The sequence below is a fragment of the Mus pahari genome, chromosome 23 (assembly GCF_900095145.1).
Source record: "Mus pahari chromosome 23, PAHARI_EIJ_v1.1, whole genome shotgun sequence".
NCBI lineage: Eukaryota > Metazoa > Chordata > Mammalia > Rodentia > Muridae > Mus > Mus pahari.
The window spans coordinates 3,701,032-3,719,080 of NC_034612.1; the positions used below are offsets into that span (position 1 = coordinate 3,701,032).

Below are 18,049 nucleotides of genomic sequence, written 5' to 3' on the forward strand. Positions count from 1 at the left end.
TGTCTCCTTCCTTGTGGGATTACCGTCCTTCCCCCCAAACAGGGAAGAGACTGGAAGATGAGTTTGGCTTCAGGTTCCACAGGCCCACGGGCTGGAGGCAGGGTCCACTCAGCAGGGCTGTGAGCGTCTAGACCAGGGCATTAGTCTCTCCACCGCCCACCCGCCTGCCCGCCCGTTTCTGGGTGCCTGTGCCCAGCAGGGTGAGGCGAGAAAGAAGCACGGCACACGACTGTAATCAATGTCTTTTATCTCTGAAAACGGAAGTGAGTGTTTTGACAGAACACTATGGCCACTCTATAAGAGTGGGTGTAGGAGCAGTTCACTGTCCTCCTCTGGTGCCACGGCTTTAAGACAGAACAGGGAAAGAGGCCACCACAGCGTGTCAGGTGCCCGCTCAGCCGGGCACACACTAGTCACTCCCTCTCTCAACCACATTCCCTCTGGCTTCATCACCAGCCTCTACAATTATTTACGTAATCAATTCAACAGACCCCAGAACCCTTGTGAATCTCGAAACAGTCCTCGGCGTAGCACGCATACAGACAATGTGAGTCCTACCAGCCCTTTTCTCTCCATCTCCTTATCCAACATTAAAACACAAGACAGACACGGAAACCTACAGAGGCCGAGAAGCCCCGAGGCTGCGGAGCCAGTGACCCCCATCTCAGTGGCTTAGAGAACCTTCTCTTACATACAACACTACCCAGTCAGTCCACAAACTCTAATCAGCTGCCGCCACACTATGCTCTGCCCTAATAACCTGTGCACTTGTTGGCAGCTAGCACTGTGCCCACACCAGCACCAACACTTGCCAAGGCTTGCCTTTTGCGATCCCTCTGACACTACCCAGGCTGTCTGCTTCCACAGACATGCACCGTGAGGCTGTGAGGTTCGGGTTGGGCTAAGGTCCAGCTGCTGCCCTAGGAGCAGGCATGCCCAGGGCACTGCCATGCTCCACACGGCCAGTGCTGGCAGGCAGCAGCCTCATCTGGGTGGCGGGGCAGAGGGCCTGTGCGTGGCCAGCTACTATCTCTGAACTTCCCTTTCCACTCCATTCTGGACCTTTCCCTCCGCTGCCACATTCAAGAGCCCTCGAGGGCTGGCTGGGTGCCTGAGACGGGAGGCAGCAAAGTAAGGAGGGAAGGCAGGAGCGAGGGAAAGAAGGCCTGGGGCAGGGCTGTGCACACAGCACCTGGGTTCAAGCCCCACGCTATCCCCAAGGGCCAGGCAAGCTGCCTGTGTAGACAAGGACTCTCAACACACAGGTACCCGCTCGCCTTGGGTGCCCTTGTCTAAAACAGCCCGGAATGGAACCACACTGCTGGAAGGGACGGGCGCAACCATCTGCGGAGAACAAAACTGCAGAAACATGAGCTAGTTCAGGTTAGAGTATAATCACTGAAGCACAGCATCAAGGAGCCGAGCGAGTTCCCTCTGTGCAACCACCCAACTTCTAGGAGAGAGAGAGAGAGAGAGAGAGAGAGAGAGAGAGAGAGAGAGAGAGAGACGGGACTTTTGATCGAAGACTCAACGGAATGGGGGCAGTGTGTGGGGGCAGTGTGGGTCCGCGTGGTTTCTCGTCTTTCTTCTGGACGGTCGTTTGACTAGCGCCCAGGTTTGTGCTGTGAGCGAGCCGGCCCTGTGCAGGCAGCTGTGCTGATTGTTCTCGTGTTTATACAAAATAATCATCTCATCTTCATTTAGTTTATAAACATACACAGTGCTGTCCCTTTCAAACTGAGGAGAGAAAAGAAAGAAGAGAGAGGGGAAAAAAAAACCACACAAATACTGCAAAGTAGCAAAATACAAAGAAAAAAAGCTACTTTCGGTTTTGGCAACATTAAAAAGGAAGGGACAGAGAGCAGAGGTGGGGCTTGTTCTCTAAAATTCAGAATATCTGGCGTTTCAAATGTCGTCAAGGCCAGCAGGTCAGCAGACCTGCCAAACACCAACACTCCCCGATGGAAAGCTCAGCTTTCGGGTTTGTGGAAGTCTGGGAGAGAAACCGAGGTCTTCCTGGAATGTGGCCTATCGCTGGCTGACAGATCTGACATGGAATGTCTCCAAATGGCAGTGCCTCCCTCTCTGCCCTCCCTGGGAGTGCGCTGAGGAGGAGGTGGGCGGGCCTCAGGCAGCCATCTTCGCCAGCTGCTGCTCCAACTTGGAAATGCGCTCATCTTGACTGCAGACTGTGTCCTTTATGGATTTGAGCTCTTTCAGAATCTCGTCCAGCTTGGCTTCGTTTTGCTGAGAAACAAACAGAACAAGGTGACCAGATAGCAGCAACGAAGCGCGTTCCCTTTCTGTTAACTCTGACAGCGCAGAGTGGAATCTCACGGTGCCTCTCGCTCGCTCAGGACAGCCAGCTGCAGCCCCTAGGACACCAGGTCTTCCCGTGGCACCACGGAGGCTCCTGAGACAGAGGAGAGCCACAAGGAAAATGCAGTACCTCAGTGTGTGCCGGGCAGAGCCCTCACTGGGCAAGCCTGGGCACACCAGGGCCTGCAGCCCCCTCGCTCTGCTTCCTGTCAGGAACAGCCTGCTCTGTAGAGGCTCGGACGAAGACCCAGTGTCTCCTAAGAGCTTATTAACTGGAAACCTTTCGGCACCAAGGGCAGATGCCTAAGGCACTGCTCTGCCTGGTGCGCCACACCCCTCCCAGCCACTCTCCTGAGGGAGCAGCGCCCTCTGGTGGTAGGCTCCTCACACCCCAAGCTCCAGCCAAGGCAGTGCAGTGCTAGCCTCACTTTGTGAATCCAGTGCTATGCACACCACTTCCTTCTCTAAGAACACTCCCTTCCTGCCCACCTCCTGTAGCCCAGCAGGGGTCCTGTCCACTCTCAGACACACAGTAGGCATTACAAAAGCCAGCGCTGGCTGGCCTAGCACACCACAGTCACCCAGAGCTGGGCACTGCCCTGGGCCACAGGGGGCTCTCCAGAGGCTGCAGGCCAAACCCAGCCCCAGCCCACGCCTTACCATACTGGCCGTGTCTGTGGTCTTCTTGGGGGCACAGATGAGATCGCTCTTCTTGTTTGCAGCTGGCTTGCTGTCCAGAATGTTCTTCTTGACCACCTTGAGATCTCTGTTCTTGCCTGGAATGTACCCGTGCTTCAACGAGATGAGGATGGGATCTGCGTTCTTCCCCTCAAACCACTCCTCGGCCTCAAGGGCAGCTTCCGGCCCCGCTGTGTCAGGGTACAAGTCGTCTTGGAAGAGGTCAGACTGGAAGAGGCATGTGGGGAATGCTTGGTAAGCGAGAAGAAAGGCTGGGGCCCAAGTCCAGTGCTGCATGCATGCAGGACAAGTGTCCCCCACGGGATGTGTCCCAGCCTCTACTGTCCGTCTCCCACAATCTGGAATAGCGAGGAAGAGGCAGGCACATCACAGGGATCTGAATTTTCACTTCAGACCTGGGGACACAGAGTGCAGAGACTGGGGACACGGAGTGCAGAGACTGGGGACACAGAGTGCAGAGACAGAGGACATGGAGTGCAGAGACAGGGTGCGGCTGGCTTGTCCCATGTTAGCTCTACAGAAGCATCTGGAAGACGGAACCTCAGGGAGAAAACGCTTCCAACAGGCTGGCATGTGGGCAAGCCTTCGGTGCATTTCCTTGACTGTGATTGATGTGAAAAGGCTCGATTCCCTGTGGGTGGGGCCAGCCCTGGGGCAGGTGGGCCTGGGTGCTGAGCCGACCATGAGAAGCAAGCAGTGTTCCTGCACGGCAACTGCATCTGCTCCTGCCCCAGGTTTCTGCCCTGAGAGTGTGCTCAGCAAGGCAGTGTGACTGACAGTTGCAAATGTCATGCACAGCAGCAGAAGCCCTAACTCAGACAGGGAGCTCAGCGGTCACAGGCCTTCGCCATCCTAGAGGGGACCTGGGTCTGATGCCCGGCCCCCTCACGGCGTTCCTGGTTCCAGGAGCCCCATGCTTTTGACCTTCTCAAGCATCAGGTGGGCATGGAGACAGGGGGCACAGCAACACATGCAGGCAAAACACCCACACATACTAAAACCAAACCCAAGGGCTGGTGAGATGGCTCAGTGGGTAAGAGCACCCGACTGCTCTTCCGAAGGTCCTGAGTTCAAATCCCAGCAACTACATGGTGGCTCACAACCATCTATAACAAGATCTGACGCCCTCTACTGGAGCATCTGAAGATAGCTACAGTGTACTTACATATAATAAACAAACAAACAAACAAACAAACAAACAAACAAAAAACCAAACCCAAACACCCAGCACTTACCTTCCTGGGGACCGTCATGATAATGGGCTCGCACTTTCTCTCATGAAGCTTGAAGAATCTTCAAAGGAGACATAAAGGCAAAGTTGCAGAGAGAAACACAGGAGTAACCGAGTGCTCCCACTACAGAGAAGAGAGACTGCCCATGCAGCTGGGGACTGCAAACACAAGAGGCCTGTGAAAGATGGCCACAGCCAAGCCGGGTGCTGGGGAATGCACAGCCATGCCCCAGTGACTCGTCACTGTGTCCCCAGACAGGAGAGGACACACACACCTCACAGGAGCAGCGCCTGCCAGCACAGGTACTGCACGTGGCACACATGTGAACTCAGGACAATGCCTGGGCTGGCCTGCAGGCCCCTCCCACCTTCTTGTCATTCTTAGGGCTGACTGCTACCTCTGCATGTGTTATGCTGTGCCACAGCACGATGGAGTCAGCCCCCTTTTTCTGCTTTTCCAGGTCCCCTAGGATCCAACTCTGGCCATCAGGTCTGGATGGCAAATGTCTGAGCCATCCTGCTGGCCCTGCCTTCTATCTCTTGTTCCAGACAGGTCCACACTGGCCTGGAGCACTGTCACACAGGCCGGGAGAGCTGATGGGAGCTCCCAGGCCACTGTCTTGTCACCTCCCATCTCTTTAGCGCTGGGATTACTGTGTGCACTGCAGAGATAACCATGGGTCCTGGGACCTAAGCTAACCTAGGCCTGTAAGACCAGAGCTTTACCGACGAAGCCATCTACTCAGCCATCTACACAGACCTCTTCTCCCCCACTCCCCACGTGTTCCCAGCCGGCCTCTCTCCCCTCACAGCTCTGTCCCTGTCTGTCTGCCTTTACCCCTTCGCTCCTTCCCCTTCCCCCGAATAATGCTTCTTTATACCAGGTCTGTGGCATGGTGTGATCTCTCAGGGGACACCTTGGCACGTGCCCGGCGGGCACACCCCTCCCACCGCCTTACATTTTATATCATGGCTCTTGCCCACCTGCCTTCCAGGGACCACTGCCCACAGCCTTGGTGTGAAGGAAATAAGCACACAAGACACACACAGCCCTCCTGTGTCCCTGCTGTGCCCCACTGCAAGGACAGGACATGAGCCACAGTCAACTGCAAACACACCGAGGTAGTCTTGCAGCTGGCCTGCTGTGTCGTGAACAATTGGACAATTGGGTTCAGTTCTTTACCTGGCAATCTCACACTTGTTGACGTCAAGGCCCCGCTTGGGCATGTAGCCCATCCCTCGCTGAGGCTCCTTGCTGCTGAATGTGTTGAGGTAGTGGACATACGGGGATTCATCCGTGATCTCAAAATAGCGGATACTGCTGTCACCCTGAGGACCAGAGACAAGTCAGTGCCCATGGTGATGGAGACATTTTCTTTAAGTGGGTGGTACCCACACCACCCAGAATCTGTGGACACCTAACTTCAGTAGCTGTTCACTGCTCTCTCTAAACACACCTGCCTGAATTATAAGCCACTGTTTTCCTTTCTTCCTGAGAATTCTCCAGCACTTCCTGTAGAAGGCTCCCACGCCTCCACTCTCCTGGGCCTAGAAACCAGGTCAGGGTCAGGGCAAGAAAGCCAGTGGTGCGCAGCTGCCCGCCTGAAGCCTCACCCCCGGGCCCCAGCCGCGACAGGCAACTGGGGTCTCTCTAGAAGCAGCAGCAGCAGCGTTTCATCGGCTTCCTGTAACTCTGGACAGCACCAAAGGCTCTCAGTGCAGTGAATGAAACCCGATGGTTAGGGCCGGAGGGATGGCTCAGTGGTTAGGAACACTGGCTGCTCTTCCAGCGGTCCTGAGTTCAATTCCCAGCAACCACAGGGTGGCTCACAACCCATCCATAACGGGATCCAGTGCCCTCTTCTGGCATGCAGGTGTACGTTCATTCATAGATAGATAGATAGATAGATAGATTAAAAAAAACAAAAACAAAAACAAAAACTTGTGGTCATCATGTTTGAAGTGGTCAGCTGTGTTTTGGCAAACTACCCGACGCCAGCAACCTGGTCTTAAAGAGGACGAGCTTTCAGCATGAATGTGCACTCTCTCTCTCTCTCTCTCTCTCTCTCTCTCTCTCTCTCTCTCTCTCACACACACACACACACACACACACTTTAACATTAAATAGGTCGGTTACACTGCCTAGCTTCTAGGGCTCTGAGGACAAGCCCCGCCCTCTGCGGTTGACCTGACATTAGCTGCTGCTCACCTTTCCACATAAGTAGATGATGCTGGTGTCCGGGTCGTAGAAGGGGAGCAGCACCCCATTGCTAGTGTCCATTTCATGGAGAGCAATTGGTTCCTGCATGTTTTTCTGAAAATAAGTTAAAAAAAAAAATACACATAAACACACTCATATGTACATTTTTAAAAGATAAATTCTTATAAACACCCCATTTTCCCAGCAGAACCTCAAGTCTGAGCAACATGGGTGACCTCATATGTGTAAACATGGGTGACCTCATATGTGTAAACATGGGTGACCTCATGCGTGTAAATATGGGTGACCTCATACGTGTAAACACGGGTGACCTCATGCGTGTAAACACGGGTGACCTCATGCGTGTAAACACGGGTGACCTCATGCGTGTAAACACGGGTGACCTCATACGTGTAAACACGGGTGACCTCATACGTGTAAACACGGGTGACCTCATACGTGTAAATACGGGTGACCTCATACGTGTAAATACGGGTGACCTCATGGACGTAAACACTGTAATCAAACTCCCCGACGATCAGCACAGACAGCAGTATGGGTCTATAACAAAAACCTTTCTCCTTTGAGCTGTTTTCTTTTTGAAAAAGATTTTTGTTTTTAGAGGACAACCTGGGAATTCCAGGCCGACCATGTGTGTGCATGAGTGCAGTTGCCTGCTGGGGACAGAAGAGGGCATCCAATCCCCTGGAGCTGCAGCTGTGACCCTAGGTGACATAATGTTCTTGGCCCTGAGCCATCTCTCTCCGGCCACCACTTTCTCATTATAGAGAATGACACACGTAGAGGAAGTGACAGGACAGAGAGACTGTCCATCCTATAACCCAGCAGGTGGCAGGGAGCACAGTGGACGACTTCCTTTGAGCGTTCGTTCACAGTCACGGCTCACGGCTCACGGCTCAGGGTGTAGTGCATGTGCCCATTGGGAACGCTCCCTGAGCAGGACTGTGTGCTCCATCCTCATGAGGTCTAAGCACCAGTGGGAACCCTGGAGCCCCACTGAGGAGGAGACCCTCCCGCTAACTTAAGATGGCAAGAGCACAGAGAATCCCACTGAGGAGCCTGTGACCTCCCGCCAGCCCAAAGCCCCACAGAAACGTGGAAAGGGAGGAAACTGGCTTACTGGGTTCCAAAGAGCCAACTGCCGCTCGCTCATGCGGCTAAAGCCAGTAGTGAAGACGTTGCCGTCGGCCAGGAAGATGGCGCGCATAGGCCTGGCTCCTTCGTGCGCTTTCTCCTTCTCCTGGGAGGGGGAGCGGGGGAAGCAGAAACAGATTTCACACACACTCACCGTGGAAAGCTGAGCAGGAAGCCCACACTGAGACACCCCTCCCCCACACACAAACAGGCCCAGCCCGAGCTGTCCTGGACAGGACACTGAGGCCATGGAGGTCTCCTGGTGCCAACTGTCCGTCCTTATGAGAAAGCAGCGTCACTGAGTGGTCTGGTCAAAAGGGCTCTGCCACATGTGTGACCTGCAGGCTGGAGGCAGCCCACAGGCTCTCCAGCCTCACAGGACACATGGAAGGCCGCTTCTAGCCTTTCCTAGTTAATGAGTGTGCCCGAGTAGCCACCCTTGGGATATGCTGGGTGGACAAACCGAACTTGGAAGGTCCCTGTAGTCGGTCAGATGCACTGTGATTGCTGTCCACCCTACACAGTGGCGATCTGCATCCCCAGGTATGAGCACCTCAGAGCACAGCCGAGGGGATCTGACCCCGGGCTTCTCACCCACCGCTGCAGCCCTGACAAGATGGCATGTGTCTTCAGGCAAGGAATGTGACTTTGCTCAAGTCCTACTGGGTGTTAGAAGCTGAGTCTTTAAGCTGACAGCAGGACCTCCTGCAGGTCTGTGGGGCACCTGGATAGTGTTCTTGGGTCAGGTGGGCGTTGACTGGGTTGTGATCAACGTAGACCCCTGACAGTCTGGTTGAGCTCACCGAGGCCTGCAAAGCCCCAAAGGTACTCTAAGCTGTTTAAAAGCACTGCTGGTCCACGTGTGGTAGTGCGCACCTTTAATCCCAACACTGGGAGGCAGAGCCCGGTGCACTTCTGTGCTCCGGGCCAGCCTGGGTTATTCTGACTAAGGCCACCATGAGGGGACGGAGCTGAGCTAAGGCTGGACATGACTAGAGAGACCAGAGACTTGGGCAGCCACCTCCCCACTCAGCTGATGCCCACACTCCACGAAGACAGTGTGGCTTCTGGGTGACAGCCTTCAGAGCCCAGGAAAGGCTACCGAGCGGCCGCCAGGGCTGCGTGCTGGGGACACTCACCGCCACGATCTCCTGTTTCCTAGGGTCGATGACCCTCACTTTCTTGTCTTTGGATGCTGTGCAGATGAGACTACCGTTGCGGCTCCAGCTCACGTTGTAAATCATGTCTGAGTGCATATCGTCCAAGTTGATGAGGGCTTCCCCTGTCCCCACGTTCCAGATGATAATGGCATTATCACAGCCTGTCACAAGCAGATCAGTCACCAGGTGAGAAGGGCCCACGGAGCATGCCAGAGAAAGCCGCCAGCCCCACAGGGACACGGAGGCACGGGAAGGAAGGTGCTGGAGACAAGAGGCCCCGCCTACTAGGCTGGAGTGACACGACCTCTGTAAAGCGGCCCCGTGAGCCTCTGTCAACCCAACAAGAAGCTCGGCACAGCAGACGTCTCCTGGGGGCAGCTGGACTAACAGAGCCAGGCGGTCTGTCTCCTTGGCTTGCACAAGGCGAACAGGAAAAGGGTGAGTTGCATGGTCCCCACGGGTCCTTCCTGTCACGCTGCCACTCAGCTAGCTGCCCCACCTGTGACCTGCTCTGGAGGTCATCAGAGGGCTCAGGGAGGTCAACAGTGGCTAAGTTGGCACCTTACGATGCCTTCTGTAAACAGGCGCTCCATATTAGTAGATGCCCGCCTGGCATTACATTCCTAACCCCACGTACCACAAACAGTTCCCAACCTTAGTTACAAACTGATCTAGCCAACGTGCAGAAATACATTAAAACAAAATAAAGCAGTATTGTTAAAGTGTAATTCACAGTATCCGTTATATATGCCTAGGTAAGTTCTGACAAATTCCTATAACCAAGAGATAGCTCACTACCATCACCCCAAAGCCTTCATGTATCCTACATGCATGCGTGTGTGCTCAGCTCCGCCATGTAAAAGCCAGAGGGTGCGTCTTTCTGGTGGTCTCTCACTGGCCTGGCCTTCCGTCCGATCCCAGGGTACTGGCTTTCCTTCTCTGCTTCCGTGGCACTGAGATAACAAAACTCACCACCATGTCAGGCTTCCCTAACATGGGTTCTGAAGCCCTTTATTGAGCGAGTTGTGTCCCCTGCAGGCAAGCCTAGCCTTAAACTTACTGCACCACCATATCTGGTTGATGTGCTGCTTTTAGGAAAAAGAAAGAGAGGGAGGGAAAGAATGAATGCATGAATAAATGCACGAATGACTCTAAAATTTGAGCAAAGACAAAAATTTCTGTAAGATGAACTTGGAAATCAGGCCACAAGAGGCAGGTGAGTAGAGAGACAGAAAGTGCCAGGGTTCACTGTGGAGCAGTTTAACAGAAAATTCAAAAGCAGCATTGATCGGTGTCCAGAGCCGGGAGCTGAGCAGACAGGCTGAGCTTTGCCAGCAGGACGGTGTGGGAGAGGACAGCAGGGCCCGTGGGAAGGCCCCGGAGCACACACATCAAGGGTACAAACCCAGGCGTTTGGAGTCTGCCGTAGCTCCTTAGTGCTCTAGTGGGGTCCCACCCATCCCCCCATCCCAAGGCGAGGAGGGCAAGGCAGCATCTGGGCTCCTACCTGCGCTGAGAAGCACATTGCGAGCCGTCGGGTGCCAGGCCACGATGCCGACTCGTTTTGAGTGACCTTCTAGAATCACCACGGGCTCTGTCAGGGAAAGGGTGAGTCCATTTTCCGGGATCTGCCAAACCTGGTGGAACAGGAAGGAAGGAGATGACTGGTCTGAAAGCCGCTGTCACCTCTGACTCCCGATCACTATGGCCACCCAGTGGCACCTGCCTGGGTGAAAGGCGCAGGCAACGAGTGTGTGCCTGTTTTAAAAACTGTGACTATACTAAGTACTTGGTCACTTCTCTTCATTTGTGACCTGCCAGGCCAACGGTGTCCCTTAGAACCACAGGTTGTTCACTCTGACTGAGTAGCGTTCTCCTTCCTCTACGGTAAGATTTCCTTGTGTGGTAGAAAGATTCCCACATCCCACATATAAAAACACAGAGCCTATGTTCACACGCGTGCGCCAGCAGAGGGTTTACCTCAGTGCTCTCTGAGGGATTCAGTCATTTTGTGCTTCTCCTGCACCAAGTCTAGTGGGTACTAGACAGCTCCCAACTATCACACATTACATATCATGTGTCACCACATTCCACATTCCTTTATGAGATGGTAAAAATATTAAAACACTTGTGTTGGTGGGTATATGTATTCATGAACATATTAGAAACCACTGAACCATACATTTTAAATGAGCACCTTCTATATGAATTGTCTCTTAAAAAAAAAACAGCTTATTTGCTGCTGTGTGCTTCCATGTGTGTTTGTGTGTGTGCCCCTTTATGTTTGTATGTCTCTTTCTCCGTGTGTGTGTGTGTGTGTGTGTGTGTGTGTGTGAGAGAGAGAGGACAACTTTGTACAGTTGCTTCTTTTCTTCCACCTTTGCACGACTTCTAGGGACTGAACTCACATCCCAGGCTAGCCTGTCAAGTGCCTTTACCTGCGGAGCCATCTTGTTGGCCCCATTAATGAGGTGTATACTTAAGAAAAGAGAGAAGGAAATCCACTCGGGGGTCTAGAGCTGGCTCCGTGAGTGAGTGCTTGCTCTGTGGGAAAACCTTGAGCTTGGATTGCTAGCACCAAATAAGGAGCCAGCCGTGGGCTTGCATGCCTGTGATTCCAGGACTTGCTGAGGCGGGGTGTGGACACACGGGGACTCGGAGCTTGTGGGCCCAGTGGTGGGCTCCTGGTTCAGCAAGGATGTGAATCAGAAGGGGGTGAGGTGGAGAGCAAGAGAGACGACGCCCAGCCAACACTGTTAGTGCACTTACTGCGTACAGACTGACTGCCGGTGACAGGCGGAGGCTCAGCACATCCAGACTGGACACTGTCACAGGGAGGGGAAGGGAAGGGCACAGCCGAGCGAAGGGAAGCAGACTTAGTGATGAACACTGGGAACTGAGGGCTCTCTGCCTCGTTTCTTGTTTTAGGATCTTGCTATGCGGCCCAATCTGGCCCAATCTAAGCCCAAGCTTAGAGGCCCCAGCTCCCACCACGTGGTGACGTCTGCACAGGCAGCTGAAGCCGGAGGAGAGGGGACCCCAGCTCCCACCACGTGGTGACGTCTGCACAGGCAGCTGAAGCCGGAGGAGAGGGGACCCCAGCTCCCACCACGTGCTGACGTCTGCGCAGGCAGCTGAAGCCGGAGGAGAGGGGACCCCAGCTCCCACCACGTGCTGACGTCTGCGCAGGCAGCTGAAGCCGGAGGAGAGGGGACCCCAGCTCCCACCACGTGCTGACGTCTGCGCAGGCAGCTGAAGCCGGAGGAGAGGGGACCCCAGCTCCCACCACGTGCTGACGTCTGCGCAGGCAGCTGAAGCCGGAGGAGCGGGGATGCTGAGTGTGCAGGCCTTGCCTAACCCGCCCCGGCAGGACAGGTCTGCTCCCCTGGTGGGCAGGGGCCACCGCTTTAACTTTCAGTAGGGCAGCAGGCTTCATTATGACTTTTTTTTTAATTTGAATAAAACTTAAAGGTTTCTGATTAGCCAAACACCTCCAGTTGAACCTGGCTGAGTATAATCAGGCTGCAGCTGAAGAGAACGCACAGGAACAGGGGGGTCCCTCTGACGAAAGCATGATGTTGCTGGCACCTTCATGAACGTCATGGCTGGTTTTTGCTTCTAATGGCAAGTGTGGTGATTCCACACTCTACCCCCAGGGGTCGCCCTCGCCTCGGCCTGCTGGGATCTCACCAGCATCTGTACCCTGGGACTCAGGAGCCGCAGAGCTCAGCTCAGGCTTCCACTTCTCTAAACTTCTCCTTCCCCCACGCCTTGCCTCAGTAGAGGGGAAATGTCAATGATGAAAGCAGAACATTTGTTATAGGACAGAATTTTTCACTTTTTCTTATTTGTGTATTTTATATACGAGCCCTTTGTTTTCATGTACACAGATCCCATCAGATGGTTGTGAGCCACCATGTGGTTCCTGGGAACTGAGCTTAGGACCTCTGGACAAGCAGCCAGCACTCATAACTACAGAGCCATCTCTCAGCCCCATATGCCAGCATCTTAAGTCAGGCCGGCTGGTGTCTGCAGTGCACGCTGAGCAGACCAGACGGACAGCGGGTAGACACACTAGACAGACTCGGCTCCTTGTGCCCTGGGTCCATTGCACATCTATCTACTGAGGAGCTGCCACAAAGCAGATAGTAATGACTTGGGGGCTGAACAGGAAACTTAGCTTTCACAGACTGACACCCAGATACGGAAGGTGCTGGAGTCATACAAACGCACCCCAAGTGTGGGCCACCCACAGCAGTGTGCTCCACTGCCCTGGGTATGTGCAGTGAGGCGATCTCGGGGTATGCACTGAACCTGGAGTGATGGTGGACGGTGGGCACTAATGTGGTGATACCCACTGTGTCCAATGCTGTGCTGACTGAAAATGCGAGTATAGTCAGGACCACACCACAGGAGCTGGTCCATCGGGAGTCTCTGGAGAAATGACTAAGAATGAAAAGGAGCAGGGGAAAGGGAAGAAACAGGGAAATCAAGCAGCCAGTTTCAACAGAAACCCGACAAATGCACAGAGCATCTTCTAAAAAGTGAGCAGACAATGCCTGGGAGAGGCTGGGGGGTGGGGGGGGAGCAGCAGAGAAAGGAGCCAGTCAAGATGGTAACGCCACAGGCGCTGACGCTGAACAAGTGTCTGGGAAAGACTGAGAAATAAAATGGAAAGACACCAGAAGCCGAGCCTATGAGAACAGAGCTGGATGTGAGCCGTGGGAGAGAGCTGGGCCCCAGGCAGCACGACTGCCCTCCGGCTGGTGCTGCAGGCCTGCTCACCGCTGTCACTAACTGGCTCTCTGCCTGGAGGGGGCCTGCTACTTCTGGTAATGGCCTGTCAATGTTACTGAAGGTCTTGCTTGGGGACACAGAGCAGAGTGCCACTCTTATGCACAAGCTGGCAGGCTGGCCTGGGCCTCTGGGGCTGGGATGCTAATTAGCCACGTCAGCACTGAACCCCCTTAGGTGCTGGGAGCCAAACTCCGTGTTTATACTAAGGGAACATGGCCTGGCTTACAGAGGGTTCTGGAAAGGTCAACTGAGCTAATGTTCTGCACAGCACTACCCTAATAGGAAACTGCTTGTGGGGAGGGACACACACTGCAGCTGGAAGGCCTGGGTCCTGGACACTGCCCTCCTAAGCGGCATGAGCCTTCTGACAAAACTGTCCTCATGTGAGCCTGGGTTTCCAAGCGATGTGACGTGTTCTCTTCCTGTCCCCTCTGTGCCACTGCAGTGATTCACCACCAACATGCAGAGCAAGGGCTTAGACAAGGCCGAGCACATGGGCCTGCTATGTTTCTGAGCACACCTCTGCTCTCTCTCCTGTCATCACACACACTTTTAGGTTTGAGCCCCAGAATTTCTGAGAGGACTCTTGTCTTGCAGTGAACTCATTAGTACCCACTTACATCCCACATGTCCCGTGTGTGAAAGCCCTGTTTATGCCTGGGACAATTCGTGCTGATGCTGTCTGTGAGGGCTGGCGAGTTTTTCTCTGTCCCTGTGGCTACAGACTGGTACCCCAACACCAATCTGCTTTCTCAGAAACACTCACTGAGCAGGGAGGCAGACGGCAGACTCGCCCTCCACAGAGGATCCAGAGCAACACCTCAGCACGGCAGGGACAAGTCTCTACCCTGCCTACTGAAAAAAAAAGTCTTCGAGTCTCTAAAAATTCTATTGGATGACACATTACCATAGTAATGTTTTGTTTTGAAAGAAAGAAAGGAAAACAACATAATCAGTCCCAAAGGGCTTCCAGATGAAAGCGGGGCTCAACCACTGCAAACGCACCGAGGTTCTGAAAACATGCTCGAGCACATGTGCATGCTGTGTCCCCCCACCTGCACACGGAGAGAGCACGGCTGCAGGGAGGCAGGGCAGGGGGAACCTGCTCCCCATAAGCAAGCAAGGCAATTGGCTTAATGGTTTTATTTTTCAAACATGGCACAAATTTAAAGTACACAAAGTGTTTCCAGAGCCCACTCTCCTATCTTGATCACCCGCCGGGAACTGACTACTGAGCAAGACACTAGAGCTACAGCCATGAAGTGCTTTCTTGCAAAAGGTCATGTTTTTACAGAGCCCAGGGCACCGATTTCAAAGGGAGCATAAAGGTGAGAAGGTCCCTCAAGAATCGAGGGGAGGGACTTGCTGCAGAACAGTCTAGAGGCCCCACGAGGCAGCCTGGGACTGAGGCTGGATCTGCCAGAGGTCACCAGCCCGGAGGCGATCTGCACAGCAGACACTCCACAGGGCACTGCACACACCGGGCTTCCAATTCTATTGTATGAATGACGTTGCTGGAAAGGCCATGGTGAAAGCTCACAAAAACCAAGTACAGCACTTACCTTTGTTCACTTCTCTGGGGTAAGGATGATGTGGGAAGACAGGTGAAAGCACTCACCATGAATGAACGATCTGGGACTGCCTAGGATGGGACAGTTTGGGACAGCTAAGGGGACACCAAAGGGGACAGCTAAGGGATCTTTTCACCTCTCAGTCTGAACCACAGCTTCTGCGTCTGCGTCTGATTACTGCTCTCCAGACGAGGGTAGCCAACAGCAGTCACGACCTGACCTGACTGTTGTTGGAATTATTTCAATCACTGCCATTTACTGGGGCTAAGATTCCTCCGAGTAAAATACTGAGAAACCACAATCCGACAAACTCCATAGGAAGCTACGATACCAAGCCCTGGGCTGGAAGCAGAGGATAGCTCCCGGGACGAGAGTTTACCTGCTGCCTGTTGGTGTCAGCACTGCTCTGAATGAACGGCAGGCTCTGGCATGCAAGCTGCCCACCATACTCCACTACAGGCTGCTTAAAGAATATGCCTTTCAAAGGAGAGCCTGGGCTGGCAGGGTGGCTCAGCGGGCAGAAGTGTTTGCTGCCAGCCTGACAGCGGGGTTCAGTTCCTGGAAGCCACTTGAGAACACGGCTGTGATAGTGTACTCCTACGGGGTGGTGCTGGTAGTGGGGAGACCACCGGAGGACAGGAGAGCCTCCTGCAGACCACCAGACCCATGTTTATAACTCAATGGGCTTAAACGATCCAAAAGCAGTTTTTAAACTTCGGCTTACCCCTCAGCTCTGAGGGGCTGGCTCTGCTGTACTCCTACAGCAGGTTGCCCAAGGTGTTCTTGCTGCCATGCGTCCATGACGTGCCCTACACTCACCGCACAAGTCCTCACGCATGCTCAGCAATGCATGATTCTCTGTCCACACGCATGACCTTACATGAGCGCCCTACTGTCTATGTGGGGTGGAGGCTGAGAGTGCCCTGCCAGGCCAGGAACTCCACAGTTGGGTCGAGACCCCGGAGCCCTGCCTGTCACCTGCAGCCCCAGGGACACTGCCGCTGCTACTGCCCGTGTCTAAGCAACTACCCAGAGCTCTTCTGTTTTTAAAAAAGGGTGGGTGGGGGGACTTGAACGTCTACAATCCCCTGCCAGTGTGGACTGTCCTTAGCTCGGGGGTGGAGGCGGTGGTAGTGGAGGGCGGAGTCAGCACGGACAGGAAGCCAAGCCTGCAAGGCTCCCTCCCCCGACACCTCCCAGCCTGTCAGCACGCTCACTCGGAGCCACTGAGTGGGTGAACAGTAGCCTCTGTGCCGCCCACACTTAAGACAGAAGGAAATTAGGAGATTTGGCCTAGAGCACTGTTCAACTAACAGAAGGTTTGCTCTGCCAGTGCAGGAGCAGCAACAGAGGATTTCTGTAAGACAGAGGTCTGAATTACAGCTGGTGTTGGAACTTCCCCAACCTCAAATAAAAACAAAGCTGGTAACTGACCAAATCACCCCAAATCCCACAGACGGGGCACCCTACTTCACTGACCTAACGGGACAGGTCAGGACACACTCTGGCAATGGAGAAAGGGCTGCCTTTCTTAGCGGCCGCTGATCACTGGAGCCCCCCACCTCCACCCCAAGGACTAAACAGGCAGGTGCAGGCTGGGCCTAGTGTAGGCCACCAGCAAGGGCTCCTGTCCCCAAGACAGCCAAGACAGGCCATCGGAGAGAGACCAGGGTGAATGGCTGATACCATTTGAGCAGGTAGGAAATGGGGGGAGGACCTCCCACACAAAGGCCTCTCCCCCCTGAAGAGCACAGGAATGGGAAAGGCCCAACAAAGACAGGCCAGGAAAGCAAGGCGAGCCCCATGTTCCTGAACATCAACATGCTCTGTGAGAGCAGCAAGTCAAACCAAGCCATCTTCTGGAAACTTCCAACAAACACACACAGGGATTAAGTGTGAGCACTCACACATGCACACACTCAAGCATGTACAAGCACACTCCCACTCTCACAGAGAAAGAGGTGGACTGAAGGAGATGGCTCTCGTTGCCAGAGGACCCAGGTTTGAGTCCCAGCACCCACACATCAGCTCACATCTGTTAACTCCCATCCCAAAGGATCCAATGCTGTATTTTGTCTCTGGGTCTCTTGAAGGTACATGGTACACGTAAACTCATGTGAGCATACAAACACATAAAAATAAACATAAACGAAACAAATACACTAACGACAAGATGCTAAGAGGAGCAAAGGCCCAAGAGAAGATGGCAGTTGGGTCCCAGCTGTCATAAAGAGACCAAGAGGCCTGGCCTGAGGAATGTCCGAGTGCTGGCCCTGGAGAGGACATCCAGCCCAAAGCACCGCCCACACCTGCTCTGCGGGCTGCAGCCGCAGCCGTCAGAGCTACTCTCTGCACTCAGCTGCAAACACCTCCTGCCATGCACCAGGTCACCGTCCCAGCTGCTCAGGCTGTCCCCAGGACAGGCCAGACACTAAGCAAGGGAAGCTGCAGAGACCGGTGTCTGGGGTGAGCAGAGCGGCTTATAACACAGAAGTCTCCACAGGAAGCCACCCGGCTGCCTCAGCATCTCACACTGAGAACAGGGCTCGGCTGGTGCTAACAGCACACACAGCATCTTCCCAATGCCTGCACCGTAAGACGGGTGCTTTCTAAGCACGCTATCACCAGGAAGGCCAGATGGACATCTGGTGCACACTGCACCACCACTGCCTTCACACAGGCCACAACAAGGTCACCAGCAGTGGAGGGCCACGCTCCTCGTCCAAAGGCTGTAGGACTTGACTAAGCCACATTAAATGCACAGTCTACACAAACGTACAAGTCCTCCGAGGGAACTAAGATGTAAGAAGCAACAGGACCGGGGCTGGTGAGATGGCTCAGTGGGTAAGAGCACCCGACTGCTCTTCTGAAGGTCCAGAGTTCAAATCCCAGCAACCACATGGTGGCTCACAACCAT

At 54.0% G+C, this 18,049-nt stretch overlaps 1 protein-coding gene across 1 annotated transcript in view; it reads right to left on the minus strand.

Moving 5' to 3' along the window:
• Positions 1–230: 230 nt before the first annotated feature.
• Positions 231–18,049, minus strand: part of Coro1c (coronin 1C) — a 67,386-nt gene continuing 49,567 nt past the window's right edge. Inside the window, exons 4-11 of the mRNA XM_021222587.2 lie at positions 10,272–10,401; positions 8,744–8,925; positions 7,591–7,710; positions 6,459–6,563; positions 5,433–5,578; positions 4,254–4,311; positions 2,980–3,225; positions 231–2,247 (exon numbers count right to left, since the gene is read on the minus strand). Coding sequence (XP_021078246.1) covers positions 2,128–2,247; positions 2,980–3,225; positions 4,254–4,311; positions 5,433–5,578; positions 6,459–6,563; positions 7,591–7,710; positions 8,744–8,925; positions 10,272–10,401 — 1,107 coding nt within the window. The 3' untranslated portion in view covers positions 231–2,127. The remainder of the gene's footprint in view (positions 2,248–2,979; positions 3,226–4,253; positions 4,312–5,432; positions 5,579–6,458; positions 6,564–7,590; positions 7,711–8,743; positions 8,926–10,271; positions 10,402–18,049) is intronic.